The sequence below is a fragment of the Vigna umbellata genome, chromosome 2, assembly GCF_029865625.1.
Source record: "Vigna umbellata cultivar VRB3 chromosome 2, Vumbellata_1.0, whole genome shotgun sequence".
NCBI lineage: Eukaryota > Viridiplantae > Streptophyta > Magnoliopsida > Fabales > Fabaceae > Vigna > Vigna umbellata.
Window position 1 is genome coordinate 41,468,293 of NC_142166.1, and position 14,042 is coordinate 41,482,334.

General features: G+C 36.4%; 2 protein-coding genes and 1 pseudogene across 4 annotated transcripts; 2 read left to right on the plus strand and 1 right to left on the minus strand.

Moving 5' to 3' along the window:
- Positions 1-3,992: 3,992 nt before the first annotated feature.
- LOC124836499 (secreted RxLR effector protein 161 pseudogene) lies at positions 3,993-4,652 on the plus strand (annotated as a pseudogene).
- An 858-nt stretch (positions 4,653-5,510) lies between these two features.
- Positions 5,511-10,526, plus strand: LOC124836498 (Pentatricopeptide repeat (PPR-like) superfamily protein). 3 transcript variants are annotated; one of them, XM_088106881.1, is made up of 5 exons: positions 5,511-8,205; positions 8,319-8,373; positions 8,522-8,590; positions 9,102-9,860; positions 10,077-10,526. In XM_088106881.1, the coding sequence occupies exon 1, from the start codon at positions 5,789-5,791 to the stop codon at positions 7,865-7,867; it is 2,079 nt and encodes a 692-aa protein (XP_087963007.1). In that variant the 5' UTR covers positions 5,511-5,788; the 3' UTR covers positions 7,868-8,205; positions 8,319-8,373; positions 8,522-8,590; positions 9,102-9,860; positions 10,077-10,526. The 3 variants fall into 3 exon arrangements, with proteins under 3 accessions (XP_087963007.1, XP_087963008.1, XP_047167620.1); XM_088106882.1 differs by lacking the exon at positions 10,077-10,526 and having other exon boundaries at positions 9,102-9,402; positions 9,493-10,038; XM_047311664.2 differs by lacking the exon at positions 10,077-10,526 and having other exon boundaries at positions 9,102-10,038.
- Positions 10,527-11,679: 1,153 nt separating this feature from the next.
- LOC124836505 (uncharacterized) lies at positions 11,680-13,842 on the minus strand. The gene is made up of 2 exons (XM_047311673.2): positions 12,928-13,842; positions 11,680-12,555 (listed from the first exon to the last, which is right to left on the minus strand). Exons 1-2 carry the CDS (start codon positions 13,598-13,600, stop codon positions 11,951-11,953), a joined length of 1,278 nt encoding a protein of 425 aa, XP_047167629.1. The 5' UTR covers positions 13,601-13,842; the 3' UTR covers positions 11,680-11,950.
- Positions 13,843-14,042: the final 200 nt, after the last annotated feature.

A 14,042-nucleotide genomic window follows, 5' to 3' on the forward strand; every position in this document is an offset into this window, starting at 1 on the left:
GTCAATCCTTGTCGGGCCCAAAAAACTAAAAAAATATGTTTTGTTTATTTAGAATTTTATTTTAGGGGATAATTAAACATTTTGAAAAACCACATCATATTCGTGCATTTAGTTAAAGGTACTGCCTTAGGGCAGGCGTTGTGGGGTGCTAACACCTTCCCCACGCGTAACCGACTCCCGAACCCAATCTTTGGTTTTCGTGGACCGTGCTTTATCGTTTTGAGGTTTTTCCATAGTTTTCCATAATAAACTATGGTGGCGACTCCAAATCTCTTTTTAAAACCCGTTTCTTATTTGGATCGTCGTCCCGTCGCGATTCCGGTTGCGACAATAAGCCTATCTTGATTTAATTCCTTAAAACAAGTTCTAAAATTATCTACTAAATTATTAAATCCTTAATTAATTTAACAAATAACTTTGCATTAATTTCAGATGTTGAGAATGACCAAAAGCACATAAGTTATTCCTAACGTAGTTACTTTGTTTTTCTTACGTTTATGTTCTAAAAATACTTCCCAGTATAAAAGAACGTTTAAAGATAATTATACTTTCGTATAATTATAAGCAAGTCAAGAAAAGCACAAGAACAGTCACATATATTGCCCAAGAAAATTACATTAATGTATTGTCATACAACCAATTCCAATGAACAAAAAAACTAGCCTCTCCTAGACATCTAAAATGTACTTTTTACAGCAATTCCTTGCATAAAGTGAAGTCTTGATGTCTTGAAGTGTCTCTTGAGCATCTCCTAAAGTTCTCCAGTATTTTTCGTGCTCTGTTTGTGTGTCAGAAGATCCTTTCTGTCTTTTTGTCACGTCTTTTTAAGCCACTTAACTTCATTAATTCGCTCCACTCACATGTGTGTATGCGCTGTGCGAATTTTCCTAATTGTTGCACTTCAACTGATGTTATTCACTCAGCGCACAGGTACTGGTGCGCTATGCGAATTTCCTCAATGCACCAACGCACCAATGCAAAGAAGAAAGAAAGAAGAAACGACGAAAATGGAGAATGGTGTGTTAACGAAAATGGAAATGAAGAGAAAGAGAAAAAGTGAGAGTGGGAGGTGGGAGCTTGCGACTGAGTGAAAGTGAAAGGGGATTAGGGTTTTAAAAAATAAAAAGTAAAATAGGTAAAGGTAAAAGTAAAAAGGATAAAATTGAAATTTAAAAAAAAATTGGAAAGGTGTAGGAAGAAGATGGGGTGGTAAAGGGAGTAACTCTCTCGTATTTTACATTTGTGGTGCGAAGGTGCGAATTGGAAACAATGCACTTGCATTCCAGGAGGGAGTGTATGCATTCCGTTAAACTTAGGGTCGACACATTAGTATTGTTTCATGAAGATGATAATCCTATTATAATGTGACTGAGATAATAAAGTTGTCGAATTCACAACAACAGAAAATAAACTTTATATATAATCAAAACATAATCAGTTTATATATTAAATATTTTGACAATGATTTTTTTGTCAAATGTTTGTTTTTATAGAGGTCAATTTGTTACTTTTTTTTTATTCAATTCAACATACCAACCAACATAACTCATTTAAACCTAAAAAAGAATAATCAGCAGATAAAGACATGAGCAACCATCTTAACTTTCCTATCGACAAAAGAAAATGACACTTGTCAATCACTAAAAAATTATTCTTTGATAGTGCAAACTATTCCAACATGCATAAAACTGATCACTCCTTAGAATCCAACGTTTTAGCAAAATATAAGTTGTCTATCCACAGAACGACATCTTATGATCACAAAGAGTGTCAGTAGAGCAAATTCAACCCTAAGGATTGTTGTATATGTTAGAAAATTGCTTGCGGACGGAAACTTGTCCACATTCTAATTTTGTTTTATTTTTTTTATTTATTTTCCCAATTTTAAGGAATCATTATTTTTTATTGATGCATTTTATTTATCCTCATTTTCAACACTGTGGCAAAATGGGTCACCCTCCATTCAGATGTTTGATGAGACCAGATGCCAAATGCATAAAGTGCAATCACATGAGACATGAAGCAGTCATATGCATGAGAAAAATCAATCACAAGAGGAAGAAGCTAAAGTTGTTGAACAAGAGGAGGAGGAAGATCGATTATTTGTGGCCACCTGTTTTGCAAAATGGAAGTTGGCTGATTTATAGTGGTTGCACAAACCATATGACCTATGACAAAACTTGTTGAGTGTTGGCCAATTGATTGAAAGAGGCTTCAAAGTCTCTTTTGAAGACAATTTTTGTTTGATTAGAGACACAGCTAGTCAAGAAATTTTCAAAATCAAAATGAAAGAAAAAAGTTTTGCTCTAAATCCATTGGAGGAAGAGCAAGCTGCCTTTCCTGTCAAGTAGGACATCACAAAATTTTGGCACAAGAGGCTTGGGCATTATCATCACAAGGGCTGCTGAAAATGCAGTCTAAGAAAATGGCAGCTGATTTTCCAGAACTTGATGATCAAATACCAACATGCAAGACATGTCAATTTGGAAAGCAAAAAAGAAATTCATTCCCAAAGTCAACATGGAGAATCACTCACAAATTGCAGCTTATCCACACGGATGTTTCAGGCCCTCACAGAACACCTTCCTTAAAAGGTAGTCTCTATTTTATTACCTTTGATGATGACTTCACCATGATGTGCTGGATTTTTTTTTCTTGAAGTTTAAATCAGAAGTAGCTCAAGTTTTTTGGAAGTTTAAGACAAGAGTTGAGAATGAAAGCAGCTACAAAATTCAGATTGTAAAATCTGATAATGGGATGGAGTATACTTCAGCAGAATGACAGGTTTTGTGAAGATTCAGGCATAGAGCATCAGCTTACATCCCCTTACACACCTCAACAAAATGGAGTTAGTGAGAGTAGAAATAGATACATCATGGAGATGTCAAGATGCATGTTGCATGAGAAGAATTTTCCAAAAAGGTTTTAGGCAGAGACAACAAATACAACTGTGTTTCTTCAAAACAGGCTTCCAACAAAGGCAGTGAGAGAAATGACACCATTTGAGGCATGATATGGTTATAAACCATCTCTAAAATTTCTTAAAGTATTTGGTTGTTTGTGTTTCACTCATGTTCCACAGAGTAAGCGTGACAAACTTGATAGGAGAGCTTCACCAGGCATTTTTATAGGCTACAGTTCTGTTAGTAAAGCCTATAAAATTTTCCAGTCGGGAATATTATATTGTTAGCAGGGATGTTCACTTCATGGAGGATGAACAGTTGAACCTGGATGATGCAGAAAAGAAGGGTCAGAACATGGCATAACTGAAACTCAAGTTTTCTAGTTCAAGCCTTGAAGAATAAGAAGATGACTGGCAGAATCAAACAATGGATGATGCTCCTGTGAGAGAAACAAGGTTACTCTCAGATGTTTATGAAAGGTGCAATATTGTCTTATGTGAACCTGCTGACTATGCAGAAGCAAAATAGGATCAAAGTTGGATAGATGCAATGGAGGAGGAGTTGTCAATGATAGAGAAAAACAAAACTTAGATCCTAGTGGATAAGCATCAAGACAAGAAGGTAATTGGAGTTAAGTAGGTGTTTAAAAATAAACTTAATGTTAATGGCTCAGTCAACAAACACAAAGCTAGGATGGTGGTTAAAGGGTATACCCAAATCTTTGGTGTTGATTATTCTGACACTTTTGCTCCTATTGTTAGATTGGACACAATCAGGTTACTCCTTGCAATAGTTGCACAAAAGAGCTGGAAAGTGTTCCAGTTGGATGTAAAATCAGCCTTCCTAAATGGTATCCTAGAAATTTATGTTGAGCAGCCCCAAGGACTTGTGAAGGAAAGTGGGGGAGATAAAGTCTATCTTCTCAAGAAAGCCCTTTATGGTCTAAAACAAGCCCAAGAGCTTGGTATAGCAAAATTAATGAATATTTGCTGAATTTTGGATTTGAGAAAAGTCTATCAGAAACAACCTTGTATGTCAAGCACAATGACACTAAACAATACAAAACATATGCAAAACTTCAAACAGGAGATGATAAAGGTGTTTGAAATGACAGATCTTGGAGTTATGTCCTACTTCCTTGGCATGGAGATCAAGCAAGGGCAAGGTGAAATTTTCATATGTCGGAAAAAGTATGCAAAGGAAATACTAAAGAAATTTCAAATGGAAGAATGCAAGGCAGTAAGCACTCCAATGAATCAAAAGGAGAAGTTGCACAAAGAAGATGGTGCTAACAATGTTGATGAAGGATATTTTAGAAGCTTGATTGGTTGCTTGATGTACCTCACGACAACAAGGCCTGATATTTTTAATGTTGTAAGTATTCTGTCTCGATTCATGCATTGTGCAAGTGAATTTCATCTCAAGGCTGCCAAAAGAGTGATTCGGTATGTGAAGGGTACAAGTGATTTTTGTGTTAAGTTCACATGGAGCAAAGAATTTAAGCTGGCAAGTTTCTCTGATAGTGACTGGAGAGGTTCTATGGATGATATGAAAAGTACTTCAGGCTACTGTTTTACTCTTGGATCAAGTGTTTTTTCTTGGAGCTCAAAGAAGCAAGAAATTGTAGCTCAATCCATTGCAGAAACTGAGTTTATTACAACAACAGCTGCAGTCAATCAAATTGTATGGTTAAGAAAGATTTTAATGGATAAGTCTGGAGCAAAAAGAAAGTACCAAGATTTTTGTTGACAACCAAGTTGTTATCGCTATTTTTCATAATCCTGTATTTTATGGGAAAACTAAGCATTTCAACATCGAGTTGTTTTTTTTTTAAGAGAAGTGCAGAAAAATAAATTTGTGACTTTGATTTATTGCAAGTCTGAAAATCAACTTGCAGATTTATTTATAAAACCACTTTCAGGTTCCAGGTTCGAGTCTCTAAGGAAAAAAAATTGGTGTTTGGAGCTTCAGAGGCAAGGAAGAGTGTTAGAAAATTACTTCAAACCTAAAACATGTTTACCTTTTAATTCTATTTTTTTTTCCTAGTTTTGTATTTAATGACTTAATTCTAGGAACACATTGTTAGTAAATAATTATTTTAAATTTTATAATTTGTAATGTTTCCTGATTCAATAAAATAAGTTTTTATTATTCTCCTTCCATATATATTTTCCTTTAATATATTTTCTTATTATTTTTGTTTCGTGTTAAAAAAACCTTCCTTTCTTATAAACACCAACAGTATCCTCCGGAAGGTAAAATTCTGATCAGCTAAAGAATTCAAATTTGTGATCTCTTGAATCTTTCGCCTTTATCTTATATAAACTCTTTATTAACTTCTACCATTAAAAGTTTCTCTTGAATTTTCCGTCTTTATCTTATATAAAAAACTCTTTATTAATTTGTACCATTAAACGTCTCTGTTTTGTTTTGTGACTTTTTTTCATATTTTCAAATGTTACTAACATTAAACCTTTATTTAGTAGATCCACAATTAACCTAATGTACTCAATAAAGACATTGGACCTAATATTATATAGTCCCTTTTTAACCTTAGTCTAAAAGAGTATAAGGTTACGAAAGTTCTATCTTTATCCTTTTGTTATTATAGATTACCTTTTACTTTTGTTTAATAATGTCAATAGTCGATCTAGTTACCTTTTGTCTTCTTTAAGCACCTTGAAAGGAAGTCAATATTTCTTCTATGTTGTTAGTTCTTTTGAATGTTTTGATAAGTCATAATGCACCTTAAATGATCATCCAGATTTTGTTTAGTGCTTCGAAAGCATCTTGAAAGGTAACCTTAAAGGTTCAATTTTTTAAAGGATTGACTGAGTTCATATCCTTTTATTTTTTTTAATTCTTTGGCGAAAACTGGTAATCCAATGCACAATGGATTAGCAATGGATTTGAACCAAATCCAGTTAGCTTTACGCTGTTGTGGGCAGCTTCAAGCTATCAAACATGCTAAATCACTTCATTCCCATATAATAAAACTTGGTCTTTTCAATCACGTTTTTCTCCTAAACAACATGATTTCTGTGTACGCAAAATCCTCCCATTTTGACGATGCACGAACCCTTTTCGACGATATGCCTCACAGGAACATAATTTCTTACACAACAATGGTCTCTGCACTCACCAATTCCGGGAGACCCCAAGATGCTCTCACACTCTATAACCACATGCTGGAATCTAAAACAGTGCAACCCAATCAGTTCTTGTACTCAGCGGTTCTCAAGGCATGTGGAGTCGCCGGTGATGTTGAATCGGGCAAGTTGGTTCACCGACGTGTATATCGGGCAAGGTTAGAGTGTGACACTGTTCTGATGAATGCCCTCTTGGACATGTACGTCAAATGTAGAAGCTTGGCTGATGCAAAACGAGTTTTCTACGACATGCCGTGTAAAAATTCTACTTCATGGAACACCCTCATTCTCGGGCATGCCAAGCAGGGTTCTGTGAAGGATGCGTTGGATCTGTTTGATCAAATGCCAGAACCAGACATTGTGTCTTGGAACAGCATCATTGCTGGTCTTGCAGATACTTATAGCTTCCATGCATTACAATTTGTTTCTATGATGCACATGAAGGGCCTTAAACTTGATGCATTCACATTTCCATGTGCCCTCAAAGCGTGTACTCTGCTTGGCAAGTTAACTGTGGGGAGACAGATTCATTGTTGTATTATCAAGTCAGGGTTTGAGTGTAGCTATTACTGTACATCAGCATTGATTGATATGTATTCGAATTGCAAGCTATTGGATGAAGCAATGAATATATTTCATAAGAACTCTCCTCTTGCTGAAAGCTTGGCAGTGTGGAATTCCATGCTTTCAGGGTTTGTTGCCAATGGAGATTGGTGGAAGGCTCTCAGTATGATTGCTCATATGCATCATTCTGGTGCACAGTTTGATCCCTATACCTTTAGTGTTGCTTTAAAGGTCTGCATCCACTTTGAAAACTTGAGGTTGACATCTCAAGTGCATGGATTGGTCATCACTAGTGGCTATGAGTTAGACTATGTTATTGGAAGCATTTTTATTGATCTATATGTAAAACAAGGCAATATTAACAATGCATTAAGATTGTTTGAAAGGTTGCCAGATAAAGATGTTGTGGCTTGGTCTAGTTTGATTCTTGGTTGTGCTAGATTTGGTCTAGATACAATGGCTCTTTCCCTCTTCATGGATATGGTTCATTTGGATCTTGAGATTGATCATTTTGTCCTTTCAATTATTCTGAAAGTTTCTTCAAGTTTGGCATTGCTTCCAAGTGGCAAGCAAGTTCATTCTTTTTGTCTTAAGAAGGGATATGAATCAGAGCGAGTTATTACAACTGCTCTTACTGATATGTATGCAAAATGTGGTGAGATTGAGGATGCCTTAACTTTATTTAATTGTCTTTCCGAAGTAGATACCTTGAGTTGGACTGGGATTATTGTGGGATGTGCACAAAATGGAAGAGCAGACAAGGCAATTAGTCTTCTGCATAAGATGATTGAATCGGGTACAAAGCCAAACGAAATCACCATTATAGGTGTTCTTTCTGCATGTAGACATGCAGGCCTAGTAGAAGAGGCATGGACTATATTTAAGTCTATTGAAACAAAGCATGGATTGACACCATGCCCTGAACATTACAATTGTATGGTTGATATATTAGCTCAAGCTGGACGTTTTAAAGAAGCAATAAACTTGATTAATGACATGCCGTTTAAGCCTGACAAAACCATATGGTGTTCCTTGCTTGGTGCCTGTGGAACTTACAAGAATCGACATCTTGCAAAAATTGTTGCTGAGCATCTTCTTGCTACCTCACCTGAAGATGCTTCTGTGTATATAATGCTATCAAATGTTTATGCATCACTTGGAATGTGGGATAATTTAAGCAGAGTACGAGAAGCTGTCCGAAAAGTAGGTATAAAAGGGGCTGGAAAAAGCTGGATTGAGATCTTTAGTTGAGAAAGCTGGTTATGTGAATGGCTTGGTTCAACTAGCTTAATCGCTCGTTCTATATTTCCAGACAACTCAATGATTGTTCTAACTTAAAAGGAATATTATGTGACTGGAGTTTGTACGGTGAAAGACATTCTTTACGTTTTGTTGACTTCAATTAGAAGGTAAAAGCACGGAAGTGTCTAATTTTGGATGGAAGATACTAGAAATACTACAACGAAGAATACAAATTAAGTATAACGTGCGCAGCAGTTCAATCCGATAAGCCTTTGCATGCTTGCTATTGCCATGAGGCTTCACACATTCAATGTTTTCCTTCCCCAACAAAGGTACAAACTAAAAAGGTAAATACAAAGTGAACTTTCAATAGCATTAAGACGTTATAATTTTAATTAATCAATTTCAGTTTTATATTAACTACAATATAATTAACCTCGTATACCGTATTTCATTTAAGGAACTCAAATTTGGTTAAAATCAGAGGTATCAGAGTCATCCATGACACTTGAATTGTAAGTGTCTGAAAATTTGTTGTAATTCTAATAGTTAAATTAGTACCTTTTATGTAATTTTTAATTTTACATAACATTTTGCACATTAGTATTGTAATTAACTAAACCTTTTCTGAATTCTTTTGCTATATCAATTGTTGTTTGGCAGAAGTCATCAGGATTCAGGTCTAAGCTCATCTTTTAGCACGGTTTACCAGCTTGACATGTTCAGCTTACGGTAACATTGGCCAATATTAATTATTATTGAGTGTTGAATTTTAGGGAATGGATTGCTAATTCATTATTAGTTAGTTATCTAAAAGTCAATTTAATTTATAAACCAACGCCTCTTTTATAGTGTTGAGTTTAAGAGAATGGATCAATAAAGAGTCTGTTGCAAGCATTTTTCATTTTATTTGTCATTTGAGTGTAATAATTCATTTTCTCTTAATAAATAATTCTAAGAGAGATTTAAGATTATGATTATATTAAATACAAAAAAGTGATAATGACAAAGCATTAATGATTATCGGGTTTAGGTGTACTTCTTTTTCTTTTCATTTGTCCACTTCTGAAATAAAATTATGTCTGTGTTATCTGCTTATATAGTAAGTTAAAAATAAGATAAATGGGAATAGTAATTACAAATTTTAATATATGCATCATCTTCCAAAGTAGATAGATAAAAAGAAATGTAGTATGCTGTATAAATAACTCCTAAATTTTACTGACAATTTTTATGCTTTTAGGTTGTCTTTCCGAACAGTAAGTTGAAGATATATTTGGCTGGGAGTTGACTTATCTTGAATGAATCGTTCTGTAATTTGGAAATGCCATTGGGGACCAACATCATCACTTTCTCATTCTTCTTCTTTTTGTCTTTTCTCGGTCTGTCCTATTGCTCGAGTGAGGACAGATTGAGACACCACTAAGCAGCAGCAATAATATGTTGGAGGTGGACAAGAACCTCTGAAGCTACGTCTTCCACTTTATGGATTATATGATTAGAGGGAGGGTGAATTCTAACTATCTAGTCCGAGGGAAACAAAAGTAAAATGCTGCTCAAAGTTTGATGTGTAACAATTTTGAAGCCGCTAATTTTCGTAGTACTTACATTACTTACGTTTTATGTACTTGAAGGTCATTCATGTTCCATGTTATGTATTAGGCTTGGCCCTGATTGGAAATATGTCATGGACCAATTTGGTCTTTCCAAGCCTCCGTGATGAGTCGAGGCTGCTTGGTATGAGTTGCAAGTTTGAACAGAAGTTGGGGCATCTAAATTTGGAGAGCAGTGTTCTTGGGAATCCAGTCAGCAACTGCAATACAGTCCAAACCACATGAACGACCCATCATCACCAGTGCCTAACACTAGGGACATGGGTAGGTCCCATTAGAAGAAGAGAAGATTAAATGGTGAACCCCACCTCCTCATCATCACTCACTGTAAGCTTCCTGCATAAGGCCGAGTCATTGCTGAGCAAAGTCTCTACTGCATGCTAGTGGCAGTGAGTGACATTGTGACAGTCTTACATGGATTTTAATTTTTGAAGTCTTCTATGGAATTTATTCTCGTGCCATGTTCATTTCTTTCTCAATCATCGCACCCACTTTTGTCTCCCGACTCTTACTTTTTTCTGACTTCTTACTGCTAGCTTTTATTTTTGTTTCGATCTTAGCAAGGCATGTCAAGTTCTGATTCCTTCACTGTTCCCAATAACCAGGAAACACTGCCAAAATTACCGCGAAACTACCACGCCCAAATGCTTTCCTGCCCACACTTTTCGCGCCATATTTGTTTGCTATCAAAAAAAGCTGAGTTGTCGCTGGTCACTCTGCAGTAGTGAGTAAACCAAACTCAATCAGACTTCTTTAGCCACAAGCATTACAGGGACCAGGTGGGTACATCATAACGTGGCAGATGATAATTGTCAAGGCTTAGTGCGCCATAGAAAACAGTTTTTAGTGATCTGTGTTATAATATTCACAATTATCTTGACATTGTGGTGAGGTGATTGTTAAGCCCACGCCGAGTTGCTTAAATTTGAGTAACGATGGCCAATGCGATCTTAATCATAACACAATGAGTACAAAACAGGAGTCAACTTGTTCCGGATTCGATGGAAACGCACTACACCATACAAATCTACATTTCTAATAAAAAAAAAACACAAATCTAGATCATACGCGCGACCCTTATTAAACCGTTTGTGAAGGACTTACTTGTTCTTAGCTGATGTCATGGGAGTTTCTACTCCTCGTCTTATTTCCTTATAATGTTCCTTACATGTGTTTGTCTGTGTGAGGGACTTCAGTTCAATCAACTTTAATAATAATACTATAATAGCGCACTTAAAAAATGTTACTACGTATATCAAGCTATTATAAGAATTACGAAGTGTTATAGAATTCAACTTAAAGAGAAAACAAGCACTTCAATAAAACAGTTAGCCAAAATAAATATGGTTTCAATAAGAAGCAAGTGCCGAAGATTTTATGTTATCTTATTTTAGAAGTGCCCTTTGTCTCTGGAGTGTGTTCGTTGTTGCATTGACCTGTTTTTTCCTGGTAGAGACCTGGCCTTTGACCCTGACCATTATTTTCTGCACTAAAAGGGTTTATGGGGCTTCCACTAAGTGAGATATGATATGAGTGTAGTAGATGTAAGCAACCTTTTTGCAGTAACGGATTAAATTATAAAATGCTTTCTACTTGCTTACCTTTATGTAAAGTTCACAAAAATATATAAAGATAGACGAATGCTGAGACCGTTTGTATAAAGTTCGCAAGAATAATTGGGGAGTACTTTCAAGAACATTGTCTATCAAGTCTTCTTTTCTCGTTCAATTTTCAGACCGTTTGTTTTATTATCGTTGGAAAAATTGAGCGTTGAGGCTATAGAAGATTGTTGAGCTCTCCTCATGTTGTGATGAGATTATTAAAAAAATTATCAATTTCTCATCCGACTTCAAGACAGAAACAGTTGAGAGAGGTTTTCTCTCACATTTAGTATCTATTATTATGCTCAAGAAACATTCAACAAAAATGTAATCATGGGATAAATAGTTTAAAACGTGTGGAAGAAGCACACAAAAATTACAAGTTTAAACAAGGCTTAATTTTCTCAGTAGGATATCTTTCTACTTTAGATAAGTTTTGATGGAGTAAAATTATAAAGCTGATAAATAAAGCAAACTTGATGGCTCGTGTAAGACGTATAGGTTCTGTCAGTATATGCATTGAATGGATAAAGGAAAGCCACTTCTTTAATAGTCATCTGAAATACATAAACAATAAATGAGACAAAAGTCTTACCTTAGCTAAATGTACAGAAAATAAAGGCTTATCATGCGGTTAATATATAACTGTTATAGTAATATACAGTCGTTGATTAAATCTGCCATGGATTGGAGAGTCAGTGATACCAGCCAACACATACAAAAATGATCTGAGACTGATCTATACTCCCCCCATAAAGCACCAACGAAATAATCAACCAGATGATGCTAGAACTTAAAAAGAGCTAACAAAACAAAGGAACTGATATATGAAAGGAAGTTGTGACCTCACTCACCCCCCAATCCAACAACACATATCATCAAAAGCCACTATAGATTACAACAAAGCAAGGCAAAATGGCTCTTGGGTTGAATACAACCAACTCATCCAAATTGGAATAAGCCCCAACAGCCCCTGCAACCGAATCATACTCCTCCATGCCTCCTTCTGCATTCTTCTTCACCCTTCCTGCTATAACCCGACAAACCAGCATTGCTCTCTTCTCTTCACTCTCATCCACACACGCCTTGTCGTGAGCCTTCCCACTCGTTGCCGTTGTCAAGATACCGCTTCCTCCGGTAACCTTGAACCCGTGCTTGATTATGCTGCAAATGTTGCACTGTGGAACGGAGTTGCACAAGTTGGAGGACCCGTTTAGGCCTAGAGAACACGCGAAGGAGGTGCAGTGAAACCTGAGTAGCTCGTTGCCATCTGCTATGCAACGTGGGTGTTTCTTGGGGAGTTTCGTGGCCTTTGCTTTTATGGAATCTCTGTATTCTTCGAATCTGGTAATGGTTTTCTGGGTGTTGTGGACCTTGAGGATGCGGTCTATTTTGCACACTGGAGATTGCTTCTTCAGCCAGCTGGAGTGGAATATTATTTCAACTATGTTCTTGCTGGTGTCTTCTGGACCCAGTTCAGAAACTGAAATTGGTAACGGGAAGAAAAAAAGGTAGGTAAAACATTAGTCATGGTACATTGGTATCATCATTAAAATCATAGATGATAAAGTGACAAACACATCAACATGTCGATTATGATGTTTATATAAATAAGCACACTTCATCCCAGAGAACAAGAAAATAAAGCAAATTACACTAAAACTAACCTATGAATATCAGTTTTGAAGAAAAAATTAGATGAGATATATGTCATGCTTACAATGTAGAAACTACACCTGTTAGCTTCATAGAATCAGATACATGTGAGACCAAACACACTGAAAACTTAAATAAAAATGCAGAGAAAAGCTTATTTTCTTCTAATGAAAATTGAAAGCATCACATCATACGATACCTGCATGTTTGACTGCCTGGTGATGCTCCAAGCTTTCAGCTTTCATGATCTCGCCACAGTCGGGACAAGAACAAATGCTACTCCTGAGAGAAGGATCTCTAGTGAAGCCTAGAACCGGGTCTACCACCATTCTACACTCATAACAGCCAGAAAGTCTCCTGAATGGCATTCCCCTGAAAGAGCCAGCGCCAGAAGAACTGGAAGATGCTGACAATGAAGAGGAAGAAGCTGAAACGGGTCCATTGTGTTCGGTAAGAGGTGCTTTCATGGATCTGCTGGAAGCATCGTTGCTGTTGCATCCATTTAGAAACAACCTTTTCTTGTGGATATCTGGGGTTGATGTGTCCGGCTTTGCCGTGATCTTGGTGTTGTTACAAAGCGAACCTGAGCACTTCATCTTCTTGCACTTCTTGCTGTTATCTTCCGGGATTCTTTCCTCTTGCAGCTTTCTCTGTTCCTGTTTTTTCCTGTGTTGATGATCTTTTGCTTCTGGAGGTGGTTTTGCTTCCTTCTGCTGCTGCTGCTGATGTTGCTGGATTTGAACATTCCTACAAGCCAACAGGCCTCTTACCACCCATGAAGGTTGTTTTTCTGTTTTCTGTAGCTCTTGGTTTTGGTTTTGGCTGACATGTTTGGTAATGGTTGGTTTTCTTTGGGTTTTGGGTTTGCTCATTGTAGAAAGGATGGAAGTTTCTTGAGCTTACAAATGATGGCTTTAGAACAAGGTTGGAACTAGAACAAGATTCTGAATTTGAGTCATTTAGGAGTTGAATGAAAGTGTTAAGTCGCCTCTCAAGTCATTTAGCTTTGAAGAACCTGTGGCTCTCTTCCCGTGGGGGAGATATATGACTTTATGATGAGCATCTCTCACCATTGATTTTTCTAGGTTGAAGAGTTCTTTTTTATTTCTAAATAGTGGGAAAGTAAAGGGTTTATTGGCCAACGGGTCCCCCCGCCTTTTTATGTTGTGCCTGTCTTCTGTGTGCAAACATTTTGTGAATATCATAACTGACCATCTTTATTGCCTAATATCTACAGCGACTAAACTACTTGGATTTCATTCTTTATGTAAATCAGAGTTTAGTCTTTGATAAACACTTTAAATTGCTGCCACC

Coding starts and splice junctions, on each gene's coding strand:
- LOC124836498 (XM_088106881.1), top strand. CDS start 5,789: ATGCACAATGGATTAGCAATGGATTTGAACCAAATCCAGTTAGCTTTA.
- LOC124836505 (XM_047311673.2), bottom strand. CDS start 13,600: ATGAGCAAACCCAAAACCCAAAGAAAACCAACCATTACCAAACATGTC. Junction 12,556..12,927: donor CCAGGCAGTCAAACATGCAG/GTATCGTATGAT, acceptor TACCAATTTCAG/TTTCTGAACTGGGTCCAGAA.